Raw genomic sequence first — 18,592 nt, forward strand, 5'->3', positions numbered from 1 at the left:
TAAAAAATTGCTGCAAAACACAGCTGTTCCTCCACTAACCTTTGATTTTTCCAGCTAAGAAATTCTTGGAGTTCAGAATCTGATCCATGTCTGAACGAATCGTTCCTTCAAGAGTTTTTACAAAATCTCTGCATTCTTCTTTCAAGGTACTTAATCCTTCTGACACTTGCTGCTGAACTAAGCCGTAAGTTTCTTCCACAATCTAAATCCAAATTAAATTAAGAAGCATAGGTTAGAATCAGCAAACACAGACTACAAGGTTTTATGAGAAAAAGCTCTATCAATACCAGTACTTACACCAAACCAGGTCCGCTTCCTATCATTCCTCTTTCCTTTCATTTTAGGCAGGATCATTGTTTGAAGGTTAGGCAGAAGTTCCTCCATCACAAGGTTGCTCAGGATCTATATCATCAGATGATTAAAATTACACATTCATATACTGTTCTCCGTCTCAAAACTGAGCACCCACATCACATAGTGATGTGCAAACACAGGCAATCTCAAATAAATACAATGACTATCCCAGGTTGCCAGGAACACTGGATTTAAAAATATTAGGTATGCCTGAGGAAAAATCCAGGAATTTCATCTGAAGCATTTCTCACTCTTTTGAGTGAGACTTGGACTTTGAGAGACCATGCAAAAACTTACCACAGATGAAATAAGATGCCTATTAAAATTTACTGCATGCTATTATGAAATTGCCATGTGCAAATCAGTGGAGATAAAATGATTGATATCAATTGAGCAACTGGATAAAAAAAGTTGGTTTGCAGCTTCCCCACACTGACCTTGTTCTGGGACACTCATACCCTCCCAGAGGAGGTATCATTGAAGATAAATTGTTCTAACAAGTCGTAAAACAAAGGATGCTCTGATAGGAAGATAATTGTGCAAGAAAAGCACATTCATTTGTGGGAAAGGATAGTTTTTTAGACCCTGTCCCGCAGGGGATAAAGGGTACTAGGACGTGCTCCCTGAAATGCCTGTACACCAATGCACGCAGCATAGGGAATAAACAGGAGGAGTTAGAAGTCTGTGTGCGGTCTAAAGGTTATGATCTAGTGGCAATTACAGAGACATGGTGGGACAGTTCACACGACTGGAATGTGGTCATGGATGGCTATGTCCTTTTTAGGAAGGACAGGTCAGCAAAGTGAGGTGGTGGAGTTGCACTTTATGTGAGGGAGCAACTAGAATGTATTGAGTTCTGTCCGGGGTCGGATGAGGAGCAAGTGGAATGTCTGTGGGTACGAATTAAGGGACAGACTGGCACGGGTGATACAGTTGTGGGGGTCTATTATAGACCTCCTGATCAGGATGAAGGAGTTGATGAGGCTTTCTACAGGCAACTGGAAGTAGCCTCGCGACTACATGCCTTAGTCGTCGTGGGGGACTTTAACTACCCCGATATTTGCTGGAAAACTCACACAGCCAATCATTCACAGTCTAGGAGGTTCCTCCAGTGCATTGATGATAACTTCTTAATGCAAATGGTGGACATACCAACTAGGAGAGCAGCGCTGCTAGATTTAGTACTGGCCAATAAGGAGGGTTTGGTCGAAGTGGTGATGGTCAATGGCAGCCTTGGCTGCAGTGACCATGAGATGGTGGAGTTTGGGATCCTGTGTGGGAGGAATAGAATACCTAGCAAAGCCACAGTTCTGGATTTCCGAAGGGCCAACTTTGGCCTCTTCAATCAACTGCTAAGGGAAGTCTCATGGGAAAGGGTACTAGGCGGTAAAGGGGCTCAAGATAGTTGATCAGCATTCAAGGACCGCTTCTTCCAAGCTCAGGATCAGAGCGTCCCAATGAGTAGGAAATCAAGTAAGGGATCTAGGAGACCAGCGTGGTTAAACAAGATGCTGCTGGGCAAACTCAAGTGGAAAAGGAGAATCTATGGATTATGGAAGGAGGGGCTGGCCACTTGGGAGGAATATAGGACAGTTGTTAGAGGATGTAGGGAGGCAATTAGGACAGCTAAGGCCTTCTTGGAACTTAATCTTGCTAGTCGGGTTAAGGACAATAGAAAGGGCTTCTTCAAATACATAGCAAATAAAACTAACACAAGAGGCAATATAGGCCCACTGCTGAATGAGGTGGGTGCCCTGGAGACAGAGGATATAAAGAAGGCAGAGGTGCTGAATGCCTTCTTTGCCTCTGTCTTTACTCCTGCAGGCTCTCCCCGGGGGCCCCGGATTCCTATAGCCCCAGAAGGAGTCAGGACAAAGGAGGAGTTTGCTTTGGTAGATGAGGATTGGGTTAGGGATCAGCTATGCAATCTGGACATCTGTAAATCGATGGGTCCAGATGGAATGCACCCACGGGTACTGAGGGAGCTAGCGGAGGTCATTGCTAGGCCTCTCTCCATCATCTTTGGTAAGTCGTGGGAAACGGGCGAGGTGCCTGAGGATTGGCGGATGGCAAATGTCACACCAGTCTATAAGAAGGGCAAGAAGGAGGACCCGGGTCATTATAGACCGGTCAGCCTTACCTCCATCCCTGGAAAGGTGATGGAACAACTTATTCTTGACTCCATCTCTAGGCATATCAAGGATGAGGGGGTCATTAAGAACAGCCTACATGGTTTTATGAGGGGGAAGTCATGTTTGACCAACCTTATAGCCTTCTATGAGGAAGTGACTAGGTGGAGGGATGATGGTAGAGCAGTAGATGTGTTTTTTCTTGATTTCAGTAAGGCATTTGATACTGTCTCTCACAGCATCCTCATAGATAAGCTAAGGAAGTGTGGGCTTGACGATCAAGTAGTGAAGTGGATCAAGAACTGGTTGAAAGGAAGAAGGCAGAGAGTTGTGGTCAATGGCGCAGAATCTAGCTGGAGGTCTGTGACTAGTGGAGTCCCTCAGGGGTCGGTGCTGGGACCAGTGCTGTTTAATATTTTCATCAACGACCTGGATGAGGGAACTGAGTGCACCCTCAGCAAGTTCACTGATGACACAAAACTGGGAGGAGTGGCTGACACACCAGAAGGCTGTGCTGCCATTCAGCGAGACCTGGACAGGCTGGAGAGTTGGGCGGGGAGAAACTTGATGAAATTTAACAAGGGCAAGTGTAGAGTCTTGCATCTGGGGAAGAACAACCCCATGTACCAGTACAGGTTGGGGGGTGACCTGCTGGAAAGTAGTGAACGGGAAAGGGACCTGGGGGTCCTGGTGGATAGGAGGATGACCATGAGCCAGCAATGTGCTCTTGTGGCCAAGAAGGCAAATGGCATCTTAGGGTGCATTAGAAAGGGAGTGGTTAGTAGGTCAAGAGAGGTTCTCCTCCCCCTCTACTCAGCCTTGGTGAGGCCGCATCTGGAATATTGCGTCCAGTTCTGGGCCCCTCTGTTCAAGAAGGACAGGGAATTGCTTGAAAGAGTCCAGCGCAGAGCCACAAAGATGATTAAGGGAGTGGAACATCTCCCTTATGAGGAGAGGCTGAGGGAGCTGGGTCTCTTTAGCTTGGAGAAGAGGAGACTGAGGGGTGACCTCATCAGTGTTTGCAAATATGTAAAGGGTGGGTGTCAGGATGATGGAGCTAGGCTTTTTTCAGTGATATCCAGTGATAGGACAAGGGGCAATGGGTGTAAACTGGAGCATAGGAAGTTCTACGTTAACATCAGGAAGAACTTCTTTACTGTAAGAGTGACAGAGCACTGGAACAGGTTGCCCAGGGGGGTTGTGGAGTCTCCTACATTGGAGATATTCAAGGCCCGCCTGGACAAGTTCCTGTGTGATGTACTGTAGGTTACCCTGCTCTTGCAGGGGGGTTGGACTAGATGATCTTTTGAGGTCCCTTCCAACCCTTGGGATTCTGTGATTCTGTGAAAAGAAAGACATGACTGTCCTAATGTGAGTCTCCAGCACTTTTTTAGGTGAGCACCAACTTCACAATTCAAACAAGAAAAGAACAAGATCTTACAAAAAACAGGATATAGGAGAAAAATGGGAACCAGAATTGTGGGTAACCTGTGAATCAAATAATTCTACTCTGATTTTTTAAATCTGCGACATGATCCAAAAGATTCATTAGCTTCAGACTAATCCTGATATAAAAAAAGAGATAAAATAAATAGCTAGCTGTTGGAGTTCAAGAAAAAAAATTCAAGCACTTTCTTTTGTCACTAAAAGATAACTCTACTAGTCTAAAACCAGTAAAACTTTCACATTGTGGGTTTCATACACATTAAAGTTTCCTCTCAACACCTCCAGATTCTTGAATGAAAACCTAAGAAGATACTCTGCGACAAAGGTGCACCACAGCAGAAAGGCAGAGGGAAGTGTCACAGGGACTTCTACACATGGAGCATTCATGCTGGAACGTAAAGAAATCGAGGAAAAAGTGTCATTGCCCCATTTTTTTATCATTTCTGTAAGTATATGGCTAGTTTATCATTGCTGTATTTTTCTAAATTGACACTTAGTACTTTTCTCCCTCAAGAACATTTTCACTTTGAAACAGGGTTCAGTGGTTGTAGAAAGGAAGCATCGCCCTTTCTCATCCCAGCATCTGACTAGCAATTCAGTCTTGCAGATGGTTCCAATTAGAAAGAAAATGCATCAAACTGGGAATACAGATGATACCAATTTGGGGGAGTGGTCAATACACTGACAAGCAAGGCTGCTATTCAAAGGGACCTAGATGGGCTGAAGAAATGGGTGGACAAAAACCCCATGAAGTTTAGCAAAAGCAAAAGTATAGTTCAACATCTGGGATGGAACAACCCTGATCATCAGTTTAGGCTGGTGACAACTGGCTGGAAAGCAATTTTGCAGAAAATTACTTGGGCATCCTGGTGGAAAAGATATTCATCATTAGTCTGCGGGGTGGCCTTGCAGCAAAAGGCAACAGCAGGTTGAGGGAGAACATTTCCCGCTATTCAGCACTTGTCAGACCACATCTGGAGTGGTGTCCAGTTTGGGGCTCCCCAGTAAAAAACAGAACTTGACACACTGGAGTGGGTCCAGCAGAACCCACCAGGATGATCGGGGGATGGAGCACATGACATGTAAGGAGAGGCAAAGGGAACTGGGTTTGCTCAGCCTTAAGAAGATAAAGCTCAGGAGAGGCCTTACTGCAGTCTACAACTTCAATATGGAGGATGTTAGGCAGGCACAACCAGACTTTTCTTGGAAATGGCCAGGGAAAGGAAAAAGGTAACAGTTACAAGTAGTAACAAGGGAAATAAGTCAGGTATTAAGAAATATCTTTCAGCATGAGGGCAATCATGGGAACAAGTCATGCCACCTCCAGCTTTGGATATCTTCAGAAATAAACTGCACAAAGCCTCTAAAGTTGGCTCTGCTTCAAGTGTGGGATTGGTCCAGATAACCTCCAGAGATCCCCTTTGTCGTGGTTTAAACCCAGTCAGCCACACAGTTTCTACTCCCCCACACACCCCGCTCCCTGAGGGATGGGGAGGAGAATCGAAAGAATGTAACTCCCACGGGTTGAGAGAAGAACAGTCCAGTAACTAAGGTATAACACAAACCACTGCTGCTACCACCAATGATAATAATGATAAGGGAAATAACAAGGGAAGAGAATACGATACTACCCACTAGAACGAGCCCGACCCAGAAGAGAGAGTGCCCTTCCAGGTAACTCTGAGTTACCTCCCTGGGTATGACATGCTGTGGTACGGAATACCTCTTTGGCTAACTTGGATCAGGTGTCCTGTCTCTGCTTCCTCCCAGCCTCCCCTCCTCCCTGGCAGAGCATGAGACTCACAAAGTCCTTGGTCAAAGTAAACATTACTTAGCAACTACTAAAAACATTGGTGTTATCAGCTCTGTTCCCAGGCTGCAAGTCAAAACACAGTGCTGCACCAGCTACTAAGAAGGAGAAAAATTGACTGCTACTGCTAAACCCAGGACACCCTTTTAACTAAACTGTTCTATGGTTCTGTGGTTCTCTTGATAGCATCACCCAACTTTGTACAGAAGACGGATCAAATTCTTTCTTCAATACAGGAAGAATTTAATGGTGTGAGATGGATGCCTGGTTTCATTCACTGGTACCTATTTCAGAAGTTTTTTTCAAAATTACATGCTGTATCAGGCTTTGAACCTTGTCTGTGTAGATTTGAACTACAACTTCTTCTTTGCCCATCCCACTCAGATGCACCAAACTGGCAATAAATGCACAGAGTTACAGGCAGACATCCGATTTGGGGAGTCTAGGCTTTCCTCTCCATTTTTTATTTATGGACACTGCATGTCCTCTGGCCTGAGAAAGCTGTGAGACCTCTCTTTCTCCTACACTTTCAGCAGCAAGTTGGCCAATAAGCCAAACTATGCAAGCAGAGGTAAGGAGTTCATCATAGGACCTGCCCTATTACTATTTCTTTGTGACCTCAGGTCTCTGAACGTGTTTCATGTGGAGGCATCTATCAGTGCTGGGGATATATGCTGGATTCTTGAATTTCTCTGCTTAAAGGATCTCAACTTTGAACTAAAGACCTCAGTCTCGTATTTGATTCAGTCATTACTCATCCTCATAATTCAAAGGAGAAAGGGACATCTTTCATTTCTGGACATGTTCGTTTTCTGTTCATAGATCTTGCCCAGGTATGTTTGTAGTGGCCCACAGTTACAGGTGTACGGCTGCCAATTTATGATGACAGAGGCAATACTATGGTTCATATGCTATGCAGAACAGCACATAGCCCTTTCATCAAGGCTTTTTATCTGTCCCAGCTGTGCACAGATATGAGGTTGCCCACAGACTCTTGAAAGCTTTGAAGTGCAGTGGCTATCCTGCAAATCACAGAGAGACATAATAACCCTATAAAAGGAGCACAAAATGCATCCTAAATTTCTGTAGATTTCTCATTTACTCTGGGTAAAGGATTTAAAGGATTACTACCTTGCTCAGTGGTTTCAGTAAAGTGTGCCAAAGTACATAGTCTTCCTTTTTCTCCAGGGGGCTTGAACAGAGGTTTTGCTAAGTGATGCATATTTGAAACCAGCTCTTGTCCTTGCTTCAGTAACAGACCAGCATAGTCCTCATTAAAGGACCACAGCCCTGAGGCACACAGCTACTGGCTAAGCCAATACAAAATGCAAAAGCACTGCTCAACTTTACATTTCATCATGCCAATTCTTCCTGACATTTAACCTCACATATTACAGCTCCTTGAGCAGGTTTTAGGCATGCACCAACAACACGACAGGGAAATGGCAGGAATTTAGACAGCAAAAGTAAGTAAGAAAGGACTCTGACTGCATGCCATGTAGTGTAAAATAGAGTGGGTGTAAGAGAGCCCCTACAGAAATGTAACACACAATACCCTACTTATTAACATACATCTAATATACCTATAACATGCCATACCCTATTATTATTGTTTCATGCAACTTAAGTACTTATAGATTATGCCACACTACCACTTTGGATTCAGCCGTGCTGACCCAAATACCTGTCAAAACCAATGGACTATTTCAGGTCCTAAACTAATAGGTCAGTTAAAAATAATCTCAAGAATAACCCAGACTGGAGCACCACAGAACAAATAATAAACGTGACAATAGATCAAACATATTCTGAAGAATTTGAGCACGTTTTTAGGAATGCTGGATTGGCTTTATATTTCTGTACTGAAAGGTGCACTGTAGAATTTTAAGGCTTTTTAATCCCTTATTCCGCTATTCTTGATTTACCAGTACGTTACTTCTGCATTCATGTAGTACTGACCAATGAAGTTATATTAATATGAAATCAGAGTGTTTTAGTGCTCTCACCAAAAAAAGCTCGCTGCTGCTGCTTACAACAAGCATTGTCGATAATTTCGTGGGTTTAACCCAGTATTTCAGCACTTAACCTACAGAAATACCATTTACTACTGAATTTATTAATAATGAAACCTTAAAAATGAAAAAGAACAAAAATAAAACCAGGAAAAGGAACTTCTATGACACACAAAAAAAAAAAAAAATCAGTAGGTCTCCAGTCAAGTGACTGGGTACTAAAAAAAATAAATCAGTAGGTCTTCAGCCAAGTGACTGGGTACTTGCTAGTATTACATCCATGTTGCAGTACCTAGGTAGAACTGCATGAGCTAATGCTGTAGAGACTGTGTCTTTATAAATTAGTGTCAGGGAGTATATTTTTTGGCATTCTGCAGAGATTTTTACAGCAACAAACTGTAGCTTGCTCATTCCAAACCACTCACTTAGCTTGGATGTTTGCCTAAAATAATTATTATATTTGTCAAAGCAGGCATGAGAACAAACCATAGTTGCAGAATGAATTATTACTAAGAAGATAATAGCATAACTAGTCTGGATGTCTTCTGATTACAGTTCTCTTGAGGTATATGAGCTATGAGTAAGTAGTTGGCAAGCAATAATAAAAATAAAACATAAAATGAAACTAGCACTGTAACAGCTACATAACTGGAGGGAGGAGGGGAGAAGAGGAAAACCCTCACTCCCTCCATTGGAAGGATGGAACTCCTTATACTAAGGAATTATCAGATGTTAGCCGTAAACCTCAATCCCTGACATGATGGCACTGGGAAAGACACTGTTTATAGTTTCTTCCCCAGTTTCCACATTCTTCAGCATTTCAAAGGTAGACTTCTCCTAAAAGAATAATCTGATTTCTTAAAGCAAATCCCCAGATTATAAACTCTTCATCAAGCTTTTTCCCATTTTCCCAAAGGGAAGCCAGATTTCATGAAGGAAAACACCCAGCAGCTGGTACTAAAGTAAATATTTGCTGCTGAGTGCTCAGTGCTTAGGAAAATAATTGTAAATCAGGGCTCAAATAATGGCTCAATTGCACTAAAATACATCTGGAGTGATGCCAAAGAGATCAGTGGAATTAATCTAGCTACCACCCGTGCTCTAAAGCTACTTGCTCAGGTGCCCAAATATGGACCCAGACCTTGAGCTTAGGACCTCATTTCTGAAGAACTGAAGTACACAAATTTCTGGTGTTCAAGTGTGACTATTACTATGCAAGACCCTGTTTCAGAAGTCTGGCACAATAAGTAGGTATACCAGTTTATCCACTCAGGACTAAAAGCTTCAGTCCCAAAGTACAGGGAAAAGCAAAATGAAGAGGTTTTTCAAAATCTTTGTTTAGCTGCTATTCTGTTCTTCATGAAACCTGATCTCCTATGATGGCATCTAGAGGCATTACAGGACAAGGAGCGGGAAAGTACTGTGTTAAGTAACAAAGGTAATAGCAACAGAAGAAAAAATAAATCTCTTATCTGCAAAATAGCTCTCATAAAAGATAGAAAAAAAGAGCACAGCCCGATGCAGCTGACAGAGAGTATCTACTGCATACAGACCATGGGTTCCGAGTTTTGTGTGTATTGCTTTTGCTGTCACTAATTTACTGAAACTGTAAACAGCACCAAATGTGATAGAGAGATATTAGCAAGTGCTTTGTTTTAGACACAGCATTTATTCACCAACTGACCCCATGGCATAAAATTAAAGTAGATGCATGAGCTTTTCGTGGAAATGTGGTCATCCCTACATTCTAGTACAATGCAAGAATTTTAGTTCATAGCACACTTTCTTTCACTTTCTAGCAAAAAACTCAAAATGGATTTTATTAAAAAAGAATTATCACTTTACATATCAGTAAGAAGTATCTTGAAATCTTGGGCATTCCTACCTACCAGATTTTCTTTTTTAAAATGCCATCTTTTCCCAAGAGGCTTTACAACCTTCATTATCCTCAAAGCTGACATATCCAAAGCCAATAAAATATCAGGAAGATATTCTTTTACCTCTTTTTCGTTACCAGTTATCATTTCCCACATCCCATAGTGGCCTTTCTCCTGCCGGAAGAATTGGATGGCTTCTAAGAACGCTTCAACTTCATAAGTTGTCTGGTTGAGAAAATCTAGAGAAAACACAAAGTAACAAAGGATTTACCCATAAATAATCTTTACAAAATTACCATCCTTTTTTGATCCATTTTTCATTTCATGTGCATCTAACTAATATTTTAAAATTATTTATTAAACCTGAATGTCTGAAGATCTTGGGCTTTCATTAAGATTTGCAAGTGCAATGTTAACTGTCACACTGCAAGTGTGATCTACCACCCAATGTAAGTTGGTAAGTTTAACCAAACCCAGCAAATGTTAATATGCAAATGTTAACATGGAGCACATGATAAGGTAAGAGCTTTGTGGCAGGAAGGCTTCTCTGTGGTAGACTTCAATTAGGTGGACATTAACATGTGAAAGCTCATCCCTTGCCTTTATACCTATGAGCAATGTAAGATGGTACATGGGAAGACTTCGACAGTCCATATCAGGACGAAGAGTTGGGAGCTTATGCTTCTTTAATTTAAGATAAGAATTAAGAATTTAAGATAATCATAGTCAGCTGATTGTGGTATGTTGTAAGAGCTTGATGATTTTCTAAACCCTGAGTTAACACTCCCAAATAATCTTTTATTTTCTTTGTTTTATTCAGGAACTGATGATAAAGATGATTTTTCATGAACAAAGTAAGCACTGTGCTCATACCAATTAAGCACAAAAACTTCTGACAAAATCATGCTGCTTTCCCTAAATATTTCAAGAATGTTTAACCACAGCTCCAAAGTATCTGGTTATCATCCACAGCTACTGCTGCTAGATGGTAGCTTTTCCCAAGAACAGCATGGTAGCCTCGGGACACTCTGTTGTACAAATGAGACCATAGCACAGAAAAACCTGAGAAGTAGCTGAGCTAGTTTGCTCTTACAAACTCTGGTTAATCAGTTGTGCAACAGAAATCACATCACAGACAATTTGTTCTTTCCAAACTGCTAAAGGCTTTCAAGAGAGTTGCAGCCAACACTCTCCTTCACATGAGAGTGCACAAACCCACAGCTAATTAAGACTGCAACAGCACTTATACAGCAGAACTAGTTTGTCATGATCTGGGGAGAAACAGTCCCTTTGCCTCAAAATGGGGAAAAGCTCCCTAGTGCAATCGGGCTGCCTGACAAACCTGAGTAAGAAAAAACAGCACTGAAACACTTCAGGAATTCAAGTGCTGTGTCTCTGCTGTGGAACTGAGCTTTAGGATTATTGTGAGGATTATCTGAAGGGAAAAACAAAGCCACAATGATTTACTGTCCACTCTTCAAGGTTATATACTTGCAGCCTTGATCAGCTGAAATCCTGTTGTATACATGTTAGGAAGAAAGGAGGAAAGAATATTAATTCTCTGAAAGGTAAGTATGCTACTTTAAAAGATACTGATATGTAAAAACTATTGTTATGTGAAGAGTCAGAGAATAAATTCTCAAGTCCTGCCTGTCAAGCAAGACATTTCTGACTTGTTCATGAAACTTCTGAAGAGAGGAGCTTTATAGAAGGCTTGCATGCATACCAAGGACAATACAGGCATTATACAAATTATGGGAAACACAAAGGATTAAAACTGCAGTAATGCCTGAAATGTCAACTACCACATGCTTTACACAAAAACGAAAGCTAGTGAAACATACAATTAATTTCATCAGTGCTTTACCCTGGCTGCTGCTTGAAAACAACACTGAATAGATTTTATCTAAATGGTAGGCAATGAGGTTTCAGATCTGCTAAGAGTCCAAATGTCAGAATTTGCCCTTTCAGAGTTTCCCCTGAGCGTAATAATTACTTCAGGAAGGTAAGTTATAGATAGTGTGGTGCAGTAAACACTCTCTCAGTGCCACTCTCTAGATACCATCCCCGATTTGCAGATATTTGGAGGTCCAGAGAGATCACATAATTTCTTCAAGCTCACACGATGATCAAACAAGAGAAAAACAGCCAGGTAAAATCCTAACCATACCTTTATTGCCACCTCCATGATAATAGCACTTTTAATAGCAAGTCACAAACAAGGATGCTAAAATATCAGTAAAAGAGTTTGTCAGGTTGTTTACTGCCAAGAGGTGGCAGCTTTAGTGAAAGAATGGAGTATTTAATCTGAGAAACTGGTGGAGCACTGCCTATGAAAGCTTCTGTCCTCACAGAATTAAACTCTGAATATTTTGACAAGAAGAGGGCCAGGCTTGGCTGGAGAAAGGGAAAACTGCAGCTCTTGCAGCTCTCCAATCATGACTCACATGTTTTTCTTCTTCACAGCTGTGCTCCTAACCAAAAGGGACAACAGACCATCCAAAGGGCTGGATCTTGGACCTGCTGAGATGATGATGCACCAGTGCTGACAAGAGTCTGCCCTCTAAGATCATCAAACTCATTTAACTTCATAGTCAAGAGAATATTTTCTCTCTGTTCTGACTGTCCTAATTCGATACAGAAGTGGGAAGAAGGTTCTAAAAATCCAAAAGCAATTTATTTGAATAGTTTATTTGAACAGTTCATGGGAAAAATATCAAGCTGCAAGTACCATAAAATCCCAATCATGCATTCTTTCCTATGCCAGTAAACATGGAGGAAAAACACAATTATGGCAGTCTTACTGTAAAAACAGCCCGAAGTAGAAAGGAAGCTCTATCCTTCAAGGCTTCTACAATTACTTAATTTAGGCAATTTCATTCCCACTTTCCATAAGAGGAAAAGATTGCATCAGTGATAAGGCACTGAACAACTAGATCCATCCAGCATTGGGCTGTGCAGAAGCTGTTAGTGAGGCACACAAGACAGAGGCACATTCATGGGGTACCCCTCAAGAAGAAAGAATTGTACCCAAGCTGAAAGGAGCTGTGGTGCATACACTCTAAGATTTCAGCAGGGAAGAGACAGAGCTTCTGTAAATCAGATCTAGCAGTTTATGAAAAGGCTAAAGGACCACGGCTGGCTTGGCAACCAGCTCTGTTATGCCATAGCAAAGCAAGGACAACAATGAATAAGCTGTTGGGATAGCACCGCTTGCGTGCAGGAGAGAGGATGGTGCGTGGGAAACGGAAGCAAACACTGCAGCTGCAAACAGGGCAGGTGGTAAACCCCAGTGGTATCAGGAACAATTGTTCATCAGAAGAAAGGATGAAGTGTGCTTCACTCTCCTTAACACCCTTGCAAGGTTTTCCCCTTCGACAAATCTGGCTGGCACCTACCATGAGTGACGCATCTGTCCCCATTGCTTGTAGAAAACGGAACATGTTAGAGGAGCTTGGTGCAGTGGTGGTTGTAGGTCATCCTTAACCAACTCCCATACAAAGCCATAAGGTTTACTGAATGTCCCCCAGCAAAAGGCCAGTGAAGCTTTATAAGTACCCAGACTGATGTTACGTGCTTAATCCAGGTTAGTCTGCACTTGGAAAATTACCAAGCATCTTCTCCAACTGCTAATGAATATAACATCAGCTTATTTGTGGAGAGCAAAATAAAATTCTCTTTGAGTTGTTTAATTTTAACATAAGAAAACCCACCTAGAGACTCTATCTTTAGACATCCAAGTGTGGAGCCTAATTTTAATAACAGATAAGATATTGCTAGCCATAAATTCCTTTTATAAACATAACGGAATAACCACTATAAAGCTCTGCTTTAAAAGATGGAAGGACATCTGGAAGCACCATGACTTCACAAATCTACCCAAATTTGCAAGTCTTTCAAAGGCGTAGCTCAGTTTGTTCAGGACTGCAGAAAGCTACAGCATGCAGTGGATAAACAGTTTAAATCTCTCTAAAAAAAAAAAAAAAACTAAAACAAACCAACAAAAATTCTCAAACCTTAACAAAATGGTATGCAGAAGACAGACTGTTTAACGCCCACTGAGCACACTTGCACCTGATGCAGAAGAGTTAACTTAAGAGTTCCTCATTCCTAATTTCACCTGTATCTAATTTTTCAGTTGCTGTGGGATTTGCAGTCTCCTAACAGGGTGCTTCAGGCAATGAGCTGGGACTCCTTCGCTGTCACTTGGCAGATGAATGTTTGGTTGTACAGGCAAGCAACGAGGAAATCTTCAGTCCCAGATTCCTATGCGCTCTCCCATCCATGGCAGGACAGCTGCAATTTTGTTTGAAGATGGACATGTTGCTGGCACACTGCTTAAAAGCCCCTTGGGAAAGGCTATCTGAATAATTTTTCTGACTCACTAACATTTCCTCTGTGTGTCTAAAGGCAGGAGTGGAAACTAATTGCCCTGGTGAATTCAGTCTTGTCTACAGGCATAGATTGACTGGTGTTAGATCAGTCAAAACACTAAGACCTCTGTGCAAAAACTTCTATTAATACACCTCATTACCAGAGAGGATGAGTGCCACAGAAATCACTGCATCTAGCTAAAATGGTGGATTTTCAGCAAATCCAAATAATATGAAATCTGTACTCAAACATTCTAGTTCAGGTTCTATATCTGCATATACTGCAGACTGCTGAATTGGGTCTCTTGCTGTGCTTTGTAACAAAAAGCTCAAAAGCTGATGTTTAACCGCTTAGTTGAATATTTTTCTTAATTGCAACACATGCCTCTTTAGCATTACATATACTAACCTGCCATGCTAACTGTTAAAAAGTATTTCAATATCCATATTGAATGGATATATTAATATCTGTATTATATTAGGGAAATATAACCCCCACTTTCAAGAAGGGGAAAATGGAAGACCTGGGGAATTACAGACCAGTCATTCTCACCTCTGTGCCTGGAAAAATCTTGGAGCACATTCTCCTGGAAGGCATGCTAAGGCACAATCAATTTGATGGATGGACCACAAGGTGGATAAAGAACTGGCTGGATGGCCGCACACAAAGGGTTGTGATCAATGGCTCAATGTCCAGCTGGAGGCCAGTAACGAGAGGTGTCCCTCAGGGATCGGTGTTTGGACCGGTCTTGTTTAACATCTTCGTCACTGACATGGACAGTGGGATTGAGTGCACCCTCAGCAAGTTTTCCAATAACAGCAAGCTGTGCGGTTTGGTTGATACACTGCAGGGAAGGGATGCCATCCAGAGGGACCTAGACAAGCTTGTGAGGTGGGCTGATGCCAACCTTATGAAGTTCAACCATGACAAGTGAAAGGTCCTACACCTGGGTCGGAGCAATCCCAGGCACAGCTACAGGTTGGGCAAAGATGAGACTCAGAGCGGCCCTGCAGAGAAGGACTTGGGGGTGTTGGTTGATGAGAAAATGAACATGAGCCGGCAGTGTGCGCTCGCAGCCCAGAAAGCCAACCGTATCCTGGGCTGCATCAAAAGAAGCATGACCAGCAGGTCGAAGGAGGTGATCCTGCCCCTCTACTCTGCTCTTGTGAGACCTCACCTGGAGTATTGTGTGCAGTTCTGGTGTCCTCAACATAAAAAAGACATGGAACTGCTGGAATAAATCCAGAGGAGGGCCATGAGGATGATCAGGGGACTGGAGCACCTCCCGTATGAAGATAGGCTGAGGAAGTTGGGGCTGTTGAGCCTGGAGAAGAGAAGGCTGCGTGGGGACCTAATAGCAGCCTTCCAGTATCTGAAGGGGGCCTATAGGGATGCTGGGGAGGGACTCTTCGTCAGGGCCTGTGGTGACAGGAGAAGGGGTAATGGGTTAAAACTTAAACAGGGGAAGTTTAGATTGGATATAAGGAGGACATTCTTTCCTGTTAGGGTGGTGAGACACTGGAATCAGTTGCCCAGGGAGGCTGTGAGTGCTCCATCCTTGGCAGTGTTCAAGGTCAGGTTGGATGAAGCCTTGGGTGAGATGGTTTAGTGTGAGGTGTCCCTGCCCATGGCAGGGGGGTTGGAACTAGATGATCTTGAGGTCTTTTCCAACCCTGTTCTATGATTCTATGAATATTTAAATTTTGTGCCCCTCTGAACAATAATACTGCAGCATGAAAGAGGCTAAAATGGTCATCAAACAGCAGGAATGCCAATAGGTGTTTGAAGACAGACAGCGTATCATTTACCCCCTTAACAAATGCAACAGTGACAGTTAAGTCTTCATATAAGTGTCAGCACAGCTCATTTCTGTACTGCTTGTGCAACTGCATAGTAAAGTCTGTGTTTGGGAAGAGCAGGGAAATGTTTCTCCAGCTCTGGTGGGACTTCAGACAGTGAGAATTTTCCACTCTACTGAGACACCACTGGTTCACAGTTCCTTTCTGTGCCTTGGCTAATGCTGCAAATTGGGACTCACTGATTTTTGCACACAGCAACAGCGTTACTGTGTTAAACTGCTTGGAGAGCCAAGGAACTGCAGTCAGTATGTTTCGTGATGTGTAAAAAACGAGCATGTCATTCTTGAAAACAAACTGAGTGCCCCTATTGCAATCCACTAAATGTCCTTCTCCCATATGGGCTTTTCTTACAATAAATTTATTACTTTTATTTTTAATAGTAGTGAAGGGATTGACTGTGGATGAAGCACTTTTACCAAAGTGAGCTAAAACACTGAGAATAATCCAAGCTTTTTGGCTGACATTTCACAATAGGCTAAGGGCCAAAGACTTAGAAGAACAAGTGTTAAAACAGAATCCAGAAGTCTGAGCTCACAGAGCACAGGTTTTAATTAAAGAAATGCTGATTCTGACATAACACACATCAGCTGACTACCAAAACTCAGAAGTAATCCACCCTGGGTTCATCTGTTTCCTGCAGCTCTCACATCTATGTACATGTTACTGAGCTGGAGAGCTGCCTTAGTTTTGTTAAAGATTCTGCATTCAGTGAATATTATTTTCCATACAGTCCCTGAATTCTTTCTGCAGGTAACTATAATTGATATTAAAGCACTCTGGCATTCAACTATGGCTGTATTTATAAGAGATGATCATGTAAAGGCCCATAGGTAGGAAGGTAGCCTTGCCTGGCTCTTGCCTACCATCTTCAATAACTGCAGCTTTGGTCAAATGTCTCTTCCCAATGTAAGTCACTAACAACTTGCTATACTTTGTAGTTGCCTCCTACAAGACAGCAGGGACCATGAATACTTCCTCGAATCTTCAAAAACCACAGGCTGAATTTGGTTAAAGAGAGGGGGAGGTAGGAAGACAGCCACTGGAAGGAAATTAGTATGGTAAATTAGTAGAAACTACATTTAATTTTACGTGATCTCACAGTAATATTTCCTTGCTTCTTCATCTATTTGGTGGAAAACTAGCTCAGGTGAAGGCAGCACCAAAACTGTTTTGTAGCTCTTTCTTGTTGTTCACCTTATATAGCATTTTCCTGGGACAAAAATCTCTGTACAGATATCAGTGCAGGGTCTTCCTTCTTTTGATGCTACAAACAGTACTAGGAGGTGGATAAGGCTAAACATTATTTTTAAATGTCTTTTATTTTAGCAGTCTCAAAAGATGGTGCTTTCCACTGGACACTGCTACTCTCAGTGGAATAGATTTCATGCTAGGAAATGCAAATTATATTTTATCTAATTTTCTTATCCTTCCAAGTCATCCCCTTCTACCCTTGGCATCTGTTTCTTTCAAATGTATCTAGACTGTTGTTTTTCCTCTGCTTTCCTTTATACATGCTCTTTGATTAAAAAACAAACAAACAAAAAAAAAACCCCAACCAAACAAAAAAAAAAAAAACCAACAAATTTAGTTCTTTTGAAACAAAAGCAGGCAAAAATGAAAACACACAAACCCAAACCAGAAGGAGGCTGCTGGAAGAAAAGGCTGCTATTTTAAAAATCTGTGGTGTCTTAACCATCTGAATACAGAGGTCATTTCCATCTCTTGTACAGGTACTTCAAAGAAAGCTACTGCACACTGCCAGCCACTGAAGGATTTTGGGTGAATGCACCTGTGAAACATCAGTTAGATGCTCCTGCAGTTAAGGAATCATTCTGCCAACCTCTCAACACTGCAGTTAGGGGATGTCTATCAAATAAAAATAAAATAAATGAGCATGATGAAGAATGATTTCCCTTTCTATGAGTGATCTTTGTAGCACACATTTCCTGCAATCGCATTTTTTCTAGCATTTCTGGTAATACCTGCCTGGGAATTACTTGCTGTGGGTAGGGACTGCGGTGATTACTGTCCATTGCTCACACAGTTTCTGGTTAATGATGAGCAACTTTCTACTGTAAGGTGTATAAGTGATATCATCACACAGAGGATTATGGACAGGACTCAGAGAATGCCTAAGAGAGGGCAAGACCATCTGATCATGCTATCACATGACAAAAAGCTACCACCTGAGTTCCCAGCACATTTTAAGAGCTGCTGTTTGTAAGATATTTCAGAAGGCTGATAAGAAAACCCATGACCATCAACTCCAAAAACCCTTATTGGTTCAAAAAATTTCTATCTTCAAAAAAATAAGCAAATAGTCCCAACCCAAAGAGAGCGGCAGTTAAGAAAATGAGACTCAATCCATCTGCTAGAATCTGAGGAGATGAGGAGAGTTTGGGAACTGGACCTCAGGAAAAGATAGTTTGCCCAGGGCTTGTAGCACGACTACAGCACCTCTGGAAATGATCCCCTGAATAGTAGGACACACGGTTTACTTTTGTAGAATGGAGTCCTGTCATATTATTATCCAAATTGAGAATGAATTAAAGTATAATGCACTGGGTATGAGAAACATCAACCTCATAGCTCAGATGTTTCCCTGAGAGCAATGTACTATCCTATTATGCATAGATCATGCGGTATGAAGCTGCTAACCACTAACAGAAGCTAGATGAGGTCATTTCCAAACAGGATACAACCCTGCAATAACACACTGTATTTATAGCAA

At 41.9% G+C, this 18,592-nt stretch overlaps 1 protein-coding gene across 1 annotated transcript in view; it reads right to left on the minus strand.

The window, feature by feature from the left end:
• The window catches only part of NIBAN1 (niban apoptosis regulator 1), a 74,305-nt gene that overhangs the window by 11,932 nt on the left and 43,781 nt on the right, over positions 1 to 18,592 (minus strand). Inside the window, exons 6-8 of the mRNA XM_065674210.1 lie at positions 9,752 to 9,867; positions 298 to 402; positions 40 to 202 (exon numbers count right to left, since the gene is read on the minus strand). Coding sequence (XP_065530282.1) covers positions 40 to 202; positions 298 to 402; positions 9,752 to 9,867 — 384 coding nt within the window. The remainder of the gene's footprint in view (positions 1 to 39; positions 203 to 297; positions 403 to 9,751; positions 9,868 to 18,592) is intronic.

The sequence above is a fragment of the Lathamus discolor genome, chromosome 3 (genome assembly GCF_037157495.1).
Source record: "Lathamus discolor isolate bLatDis1 chromosome 3, bLatDis1.hap1, whole genome shotgun sequence".
Taxonomy (NCBI): Eukaryota; Metazoa; Chordata; class Aves; order Psittaciformes; family Psittacidae; genus Lathamus; species Lathamus discolor.